At 42.5% G+C, this 9,244-nt stretch overlaps 1 protein-coding gene across 3 annotated transcripts; it reads left to right on the top strand.

Moving 5' to 3' along the window:
• Positions 1-19: 19 nt before the first annotated feature.
• ccdc157 (coiled-coil domain containing 157) lies at positions 20-9,244 on the top strand. 3 transcript variants are annotated; one of them, XM_041222941.1, is made up of 11 exons: positions 20-104; positions 1,087-1,376; positions 1,741-1,882; positions 2,259-2,886; positions 3,080-3,157; positions 3,328-3,518; positions 4,443-4,598; positions 5,017-5,185; positions 5,684-5,823; positions 8,284-8,366; positions 8,855-9,244. In XM_041222941.1, exons 2-11 carry the CDS (start codon positions 1,129-1,131, stop codon positions 9,045-9,047), a joined length of 2,028 nt encoding a protein of 675 aa, XP_041078875.1. In that variant the 5' UTR covers positions 20-104; positions 1,087-1,128; the 3' UTR covers positions 9,048-9,244. The 3 variants fall into 3 exon arrangements, with proteins under 3 accessions (XP_041078875.1, XP_041078874.1, XP_041078876.1); XM_041222940.1 differs by having other exon boundaries at positions 1,741-1,915; XM_041222942.1 differs by lacking the exons at positions 1,741-1,882; positions 2,259-2,886; positions 3,080-3,157; ... (4 more) ...; positions 8,284-8,366; positions 8,855-9,244 and having other exon boundaries at positions 1,087-1,380.

Genomic DNA, 9,244 nt, shown 5'->3' with positions numbered 1-9,244 from the left:
AAAAGGGACACTTCGGTTTGTGCGTGGCGACGACTTCGGTACGTGGTACCCATGGAAACCAATGTGTAAACGAGGAAAGAAAGTCATCAGCGAAGAGTTGAGGGGTAAGGAATTGCAGACACCGATACCAAGTTAAAACAACGATTAGGAATTGTAACAGTATTGAGTTAGCTTTACGAGAGGACACGGGTGTCAGCGAGTGCAACAATAGGGATTCTGTAATCCCAGCATTACGAAATTCACTTTCAACTTTCCCTCGGTGTAGTAAATTCCAACTGTCTTTGATTTATTTCTCTGTGTATTCATCAATTACTGATTATTTTACTTTACTAATGGCGACGCGGCTGCAAAAGGATATTGTACCGATACACCACCCAGAATTATTGACAAGGCTGCTGTTTATCTAAGATATATATATATATATATATATATATATATATATATATATATATATATATATATATATATATATATATATATATATATATATACTATACTAATGCAAAAAGTACAGATCACTGAATACGCCACAGTGATTATTTGCCTACATTCCCAAGAAGAACTGTACATCACCCAGCAGCCTTTGGAACTCTCTTTCAATAACTGTGTCTCCTGTGGGTCACATGATTATATGTCACTCATCTTAGATAACAACAACAAAGAAACCAGAGGCAGAGCGTGGGTTGCAAACCTGAACATCGCTCTTCAAATTAATCAGCTGATTTTCTAAAGAAAAATACATATTAGTGTGGTTTCATAGCCAATATTTTGACCTAGTCTTTTAGAATAAATTTCAATTCAAGATCAAATGTGTGTATTAGCATTAGTACATGAATTTGAGCAGTCAAATTCCTGATAGATTGGATTTGTACTGAAATTGCTTCAGGAGTGTTAATACAGAAATCTCTCGCCTCTCTATAGATTGCCTGTTGGGAGTTTCCAACACAGCTGCAACACAGCTGTCACAGAGAGACAATTTATTTAGCCAGTACATGACATAATAAATGAAATAATTAAAAAAAAAAAAAAAAAAAGGCTAGGTCTGAATGATGCCTGGTTAATGTTCATCTCTGTTATATGAATCAGCATTGGTCTACAGAGAAGCAACGGGAAGCTGGATTTTGAGAGATGACCCACCTGCTGGGCAGACAGGACTGTGTGGACAGCCTGCGGAAGGATGTGACTGACCTCCAGGGCACCATCCTGGACGTGATGTCCAGAGCAGGCCCAGCTCGGTTCCCCTCCTGGAAGTTTCCTGACAAGGTGTCCTGTGATCTGGACCTGGTGACGCTGCTGGAGCACTATGACTTTGTGGATGGTGATGAGGAGTTCAGCCAGCATTCCCATATTGTGTTGTTAGAGCTGGTCGTGGACAGGTAAAATAGTCAGATGTGATTTGGTGTTGCTCGATTGAAGGTGCTACCAGGAATCAAAGTATTCTCCACAGTGCAGGTATCACCACACTAATGTGCCCAAAGCCTTTCCTTTAGAGACCACCCACTTTGACTGCTGGATCCCATTAAACTCTCCTGATAGACTACCTATTAAGAAGCATTAACAAAATAACTTACCAGAAAATGTCAGCTATCTTTGATGGCACAACATTATTCTGTTATCAAGTGACAGATTTACTGAATCTACTTTCTTACTTACCTCCTGTCCCTGTGTTATTATTGTGACATTGCTTGTAGTATTGTTCCCATGTCCTGAATGGATTGGGGTTGTTTTGGTTCCTTGCAGGCTCCTGTTGCTGCTGCAGTCTTTTACACGCTACACTGACATCCTGCTAGCAGAACCGAAAGGAGCCTCCCAGTCCAGGGTTATTGGGCCCTCCATGTCCATAGGACTGGTAGTGAAGCGGTACTGGAACAGCCTTCTCAAAGTAGGAAACTTGTATCAGCACACACTAAGAGAGGTGGGGGTAAATACAAGACTTGTCAATATGGTCTGCATTTTTCACTGAGGTCCTAACCTTTTCACATAATCCTTGCTGTTTAGTTTTCCAGATTTTATTTTTACTTTAACTTTAGCCAGTTTACCCTGCACCCACACTGTAAGTTCACTTCCTGTATAACAGGTATTAGGAACCCACCCATACTAGTGTGAGGCTTGAGCAAAATGTGTCAATGTCACAATGTTGTAATGTAATAAGAGATAAAAAGGTGGGTTATAGCCATGGTTATTACACCTTAAAGCTAAACAAAAACTCAGTGGCATATAATAAAGTAACACAGGTTTATTGAATCTTTTATCTCCAGAGAAATTCTGCAGATAAAGAGGCATCTAAACTTCACATGAAGGCTGTCGAGCAGGAGACTTTGAGGGACAAGGCAAATAGCTCTACGGCCTCTTTAATCAGAACTAAGACCAGCACCCCGTTACCAGATTCCTGCGCTAGAGACACTTGCACTGTCAGCTGCCAGACTCTGGAGTCATCACTGGTGCCCTGCGATGCCTGTGCCCGCTCACAGGCCAGCCTGAAGGAGGTCAGCAATACCATCATCAACATCTGCCAGAGCCAGAATCTACCCTCCTCCCTGTGTCACTTCAGGGAGGCAGTGCAGGGGACACTGGGAGAGAAGCTGCTCTCCTCTACAGATATGGCGTACTGGGCATCCGAGCAGAGCAAGGACTTGGCACGCATCAATAAACACTTCGGCGACCTCCTTAACCTGGTTAGTCCTTTGAAGGAGAGCCTGGCAGCCTCGGAGAAGAAACAGGTTGAGCTGAAGCAGAGCATGGAGAGCTTCAAGGGGATCCTGCACAAGGAAAAGGGGGAGCACCAGATAAGGATTCAGGAGTTTCAGAGCAGGATGGAGGAGATGAGCATGAAGAATGAGTGGGCTGTGAAAAAACTGGAGGGGGAACGAGAGGAGCTGAGGAAAGGTAAGAGACCAGGGGGACAGATTAAGGATCTTTTGTCTTTCCTTCAATTGAAACAATTTAATTTAAGCATGGCAATCTTTTTTTTTTCCATGGGTCAACCAATTCACACTTCCTGTATTAAAAAAAAAAAAAATTATCTTATTATCAGGTCAAACGTCTCACTTTGCATTATTAACTTGGCTTTTGGTTTGAGGTACCTTGTCTCTGGAGGAGAGAAACTCCAGACTGAAGGAAGAGCTAAAGTCACAGCAGGCCAGCATCGATGATCTTGGTAAGAGACATATGTGATGTAAAAAACACATACTTAGATTGTGTGGATTTATAAAATATTTTGTTTATTGACCAGTAAAAACTGGAGCAGCCAGTTCAGATGTTCGAACCATGTGTTCTTACTTGTATCTGTGACGTCACATGCACCAAACCTTTCTGTGTTTTGCTCAGAGCGGAAGCGAGAGGCGCTGCTGGAGGAGATGAGGACTCAGCTGGTGGATAAGGGTGTGGTGCTGGCCCTGGAAGAGAGAGTCCGAGGGCTCCGCACTCAGCTGGACAGCAGCTCCACACAGCTCTCCAACACCATCACAGAGCTGGACAAAGAGAAGGCCAAGTTCCACAGCATGTGCAGGCAGCAGGAGGTAACCTTGCTTATCAAATGATCTCAGACAAAGCAGCCTTTGCCAGTATCACACTGATAATTTTAGGGATACATATTTTAAAATACGTGTACCCCATGTTACATGCACGGATGTATAACTTTGCTACTCAACTTATTTAAAGCAAATGCCATTCCTGAACTAAGTTTTGAATGAGTTTTTGTTGTGAACTGAAAATCACATTTATAATGCATGGCATTGTATTTTTTTATCCATAACTTCAAAATGCTGTCTGAATTCTAAGTCTACTTGACTAGTTTAATCATTGTATTTTATTAAAATTAATACAAATGGGGGACTCCCGAGTGGCGCATCAAGTAAAGGCCCTCCACGTGGAGTGCAGGATGCCTGGGGATTGCAGGCTCAAATCCAGGCTAAGTTATTGCTGACCGTGACCAGGGGTTCCTAGGGGGAGGGCTTAGGTTGGCAGGGCAATCCATGGTTCACCACACACCAGCGGCCCCTGTGGCTGACAGGGCTCCTGCGGGTCTGCAGTGAAGCCATTCAGATCTGTGTTGTCCTCCAGCACTATAGGTCTGGTGGCTTTGCTGTGGATCCGAATTGGCAGGAACACATTTTCAACTAAATTTATAAAAAATACAAATGAGAAATGTGATAAAACTATAAAAAGAAAGAAAATGATCAATACTAGTTACTCAAAGTAATATAACAATATTTATTATTTAACTGTGTTAGGTGAGTTAAGGTACAAGACTGACACAATGAAACCCAGTAACTTCACAGTAATACAGAATCCATTTTGCAGTATTGCTTCATTTAACTTCATCAGTTACGTCATTATGCTGCAGCTTTATTGCTGTATGTAATGTAGGTGTTTTTTAGTTTCCAGTGCCGCACTGCTCCAGTGTTTAGTGATTGCAGTCCTGTCTCTCCCCTCTTGCTCAGTCCCTGCAGCTCAAGCAGAGGGCCCTGCTGCAGCGAGTGGATGCTCTGGATCAGGAGTGTGAGGAGCTCAAGAGCAGCCTGGGGGACCAGGAGGAGCAGCTCAGCCAGCTTAGTGAAGAGAGGGCGGGGCTGCAGAGCCAGCTCTCTCAGCAGCAGGTCAGTACAGGGGGCACCCAGCACATTCACGGATACGTGGTCATTCACTCTGGTCCACAGTTTATGTCAAGTAACAGTACACCTCACACATGACAAAAACAGCAACCTATAGACTGATAGCAAAGTATCAACAGCTGGACGCTCCCTGTGCACAACATTTTGTAATCCATGTGCAGCAGGAGTTTAATGTTTCAGGTGGGATCCTAATACTTGTTACACAGGGAGTCAATTTACAGTGTAGTAGTGACAGGTTAAATGAACTGCAGGTGTTAGTGAGTTAAAGTGAAAATCCTGACACATTGTACAGAATAGTGATAAAGGGTTTGCAAGAATGTTGTTATGCTAATGAGAGTCATGATGTGACTGCCATGATGTGACTGAGTTAAAAGCTGAGTTAAGCTATTTTGCTCTGTCCCAGGTCTTGACCGAAGAGCTGCAGCAGGAGAAGCAGAGGCTGGAGCAGTCTGTGAGCGAGCTGCAGAGGACCATCTCCCAGCTGGAGGGACAGGTCCAGGAGCAGAAGGAAAGGGAGAAGCTGCTGGTGTCCTTCCCAGACCTCTGCGATACATCCCAGTGTCCACTCGAGAGTAAGACAAACATCCTTAAACACTACTGCCTGACAGAGCTAGACACAGGCAGCGAGGGGCAGGATCACTAGGGACAGTCAACACTCATTTGAAGTGACAAGTCTGCAAGGTGTTTGAATGGGAGGGAAAAGTGACTATTGCTCAGGGATCACTGTCTGCAGTACAGTCTGTTCACCCAAAGGATTGCTATAGATTTCTCAGTTTTAGTAAGCATAGCTAAACTGTGAAACTTTCAACACAAGTGCACAGTTTGTAAAAACAACATCAGTGTTATAAAACTAGGAAGAAACAGCTTGGTTTGTAAGTAGGAGCGATTGAACTTTTAGCTTACTTTGCTTTTTTTAGGCACACATTTAAAAAAAAAAATCCATCGATTTCATGTCATAAAGGGAAAACAAATCCGTAGTTATGTGCTCCAATGTGCCCAGTATATCTTTAAATAGGGTATTAGCAGTAACTAACTGCAACTATTGCTTCATTTTCGTATTGCATTGGCAGGTACAGGCGATGTCGTCACAGACATGCAGAAGCAGCTGCAGGCTAACTCTCTCCGCATCAGTGTTCTGGAGGAGGATAACTCCAGGCTTCGAAACAGCCTGAGCAAGCTGAGAGCGAGTACACCGCACAGGGAGTACCAGGTTAGTTAGCAGTTATGGTAGCTTCATGTGAGCAGTTGAACATGTTGGCCCTCATGCTTTCTGTGCTGGACAGAGAGTCCCGTTCTATGAGCAAATGATGTGCCAGCCTGCTTTCCAGGGGCTGGTGAATGAGACAAAATTAAGACTGCTTATTAAAAATGAAATATTAAAGAGGAAGTATCTTCTGATTACAGTTTCTTACACTGAACAAAAATATAAATGAAACATGTAAAGTGTTGGTCCCATGTTTCTTGAGCTGAAATAAAAGATCCTAGAAATTTTCCATACACACAAAAAGCTTATTTCTCTCAAATTTTGTGCACAAATTAGTTTATGTCCCTGTTAGTGAGCATTTCTCCTTTGCCAAGATAATCCATCCACCTGACAGGTGTGGCATATCAAGAAGCTGATTAAACAGCATGATCATTACACAGGTGCACCCTGTGCTGGGGACAATAAAAGGCCACTCTAAAACGTGCAGTTTTGTCACACAATACAATGCCAAAGATGTCTCAAGTTTTGAGGGAGAGTGCAATTGGAATGCTGACAGGCAGAGCTGTTGCCAGAGAATTGAATGTTCATTTCTCTACCATAAGCCGCCTCCAACGTCGTTGTAGAGAATTTGGCAGTACGTCCAACCGGCCTCACAACCGCAGACCACGTGTAACCATGCCAGCCCAGGACATCCACATCTGGCTTCTTCACCTGCGGGATCGTCTGAGACCAGCCACTCTGACAGCTGATGAAACTATGGGTTTGCACAACCAAAGAGTTTCTGCACAAACTGTCAGAAACCGTCTCGGGGAAGCTCATCTGCGTGCTCGTCGTCCTCACCAGGGTCTTGACCTGACTTCAGTGGGCAAATGCTCACCTTCGATGGCTACTGACACGCAGGAGAAGTGTGCTCTTCAAGGATGAATCCCGGTTTCAACTGTACCGGGCAGATGGCAGACAGCGTGTATGGCGTCATGTGGGCGAGTGGTGGCGGTGGGGTTATGGTATGGGCAGGCATAAGCTACGGACAATGAACACAATTGCATTGTATCAATGGCAATTTGAATGCATAGAGATACTGTGACGAGATCCTGAGGCCCATTGTCGTGCCATTCATCCGCCGCCATCACCTCATGTTTCAGCATGATAATGCACGGCCCCATGTCGCAAGGATCTGTACGCAATTCCTGGAAGCTGAAAATGTCCCAGTTCTTCCATGGCCTGCATACTCACCAGACATGTCACCCATTGAGCATGTTTGGGATGCTCTGGATCGACGTGTACGACAGTGTGTTCCAGTTCCCGCCAATATTCAGCTACTTTGCACAGCCATTGAAGAGGAGTGGGACAACATTCCACAGGCCACAATCAACAGCCTGATCTACTCTGTGCGAAGGAGATGTGTCGCACTGCATGAGGCAAATGGTCTTCACACCAGATACTGACTGGTTTTCTGATCCACACCCCTACCTTTTTTTTTTTTAAGGTTTCTTTGACCAGCAGATGCATAGCTGTATTCCCAGTCATGTGAAATCCTTAGATTAGGGCCTAATGAATTTATTTCAATTGACTGATTTCCTTATATGAACTGTAATTCAGTAAAATCTTTTACATTGTTGCATGTTGCATTTATATTTTTGCTCAGTGTAGTTTTATATTGTCCCCTTACCATTCTGCAATTACTCAAATACTGATTTTTCTATGCTAAGGTCTGTGAGTTGACACACTGCTCTTCATGTGTAATGTAGGCTAGATCAAACAAACTGTCTTTATATTGGTATGTGTCTGCACCATGCTGTACACAGCAGTGTATTGCCAAAAAAACAAAAGGAAACCTGATCCTGATTCACAAAGACTTTTTGGCTGATCTAGCTATGTTACATATATCTACAGCAGCCAGCTAGAACCAAATAGCAACTTCTGAAGTCAGATGAAAGTACCTTAAAACATAGTGACAGAGAAAAGAGCAACTCAAAATGATTGGAAACATAGTAAAAAAAAAAAAAAAAGAAAATTAGATTTTCTTAAAAAAAAAAAAAAACATAACAACATTCCTAGATTCTGTTGAAACTGCCTTCATTCAAAAGGTGTAATAATTCCTGTTGTGCAGATTTCGTTCCTTTCTGACATCCACTTGGTAACAATATACTGTAGTCTGGCACACATGTGAATGTGCAAGCCTCAGTTAGGGGCTGGTTTATTTAATAGCAGTCTGAGGGGAATTGGATTATAATTACTGTGAACTAAAATAGAATGCAATTCATTAAATTAATCAAACTTATCATTAGAGATTGATTAAAAACAATTTAGTACCTCCTAACCATGTAATAGTTAGCTGGAATGAACTGGCTGGAATTTATATAGCCTGTCTTTAATAGTTTTCTGTATGGCTGGAGCTTTGGGAATTCAGGGTGTTACATTTTAACATACTGTAGCGGATGTTACTTGCTTTTTGTAATCTTGCAGCTAATTCCCCAGAAACAACTCTGGTCACATTCAAGTCCCAGCCAGAAGCAAGACAGTCTGGATAATACAGAGCGCAATGCAAAGTAAGGCTAGGTTTTATTTTTGTGACCATTGTTTCTGTGCAATATTCTCATAATGTAACCGTATAAGTTGCTTTTCCTCAATTGGCGTTTCTAGTTCTTTTTAAAATATGTAAAATTAATGTATTGTTTGTAGTAGGGAAGGTACCTTTCCAATACCCACTTGTCAATTATATAGATAATATTCAGCAAATGGGTTTAGATTTTAACTCATTCAATTATAGCCTTTTTTGTGAACTAGTAACAATGAATTCTGAAGGCTAATGTAAAGACTAATAATTTGCCTAACTAGTACAAGTTTTCCGATTTGCCCCAATATATCAGTTGTCACTCATGCACACTTTTACAAAGAAGTGGAATTTAGTGCCCTTTAATTAACCGTTCTTAGTTGCTTTTCAATTGTTTTGTGGCAGTTTTATTTTCACTAAAGCCCATTGGAGCTGAAACTGCCATTGAATCTTCTAATTTAGTTATTGATTTTGTGTCTGTAGAGGCTCCAGTTCATCCATCATCAGTTGGGAAAATGAAGGCACTGGAAAGATGAGCGCCTCTGCAGGACCCCCAGCTGAACGCTGGGAGAATAGGACTCCTGCAGCAGCAGGGGGGTACAGACTGGCCCCTACAGTGTCTTCCCCTGCATATTCACTACTCAAGGGAGCTGCACGTCGGGGCAGGAGGAAATAACAGAACACCACCTGAAACAAAAGTAACAGATGGATTTACACAGTGGCACAACTTATAAATGCAACTAAATCAAGGCATGTATGTACATAATGAAAGCGAACCACAGCTTATAGCAGGGCTGGCAAACTCATTTCCTGGAGCTCTCAGTTACTTATTTGTTCTAATTATTTGATTAATTGGATAAATTGAACACTTCT

Source organism: Polyodon spathula, chromosome 22 (assembly GCF_017654505.1).
Source record: "Polyodon spathula isolate WHYD16114869_AA chromosome 22, ASM1765450v1, whole genome shotgun sequence".
Lineage (NCBI taxonomy): Eukaryota > Metazoa > Chordata > Actinopteri > Acipenseriformes > Polyodontidae > Polyodon > Polyodon spathula.
The sequence above is the reverse complement of the archived record's forward strand: the minus strand, read 5'-3'. Positions and strand labels throughout refer to the sequence as shown.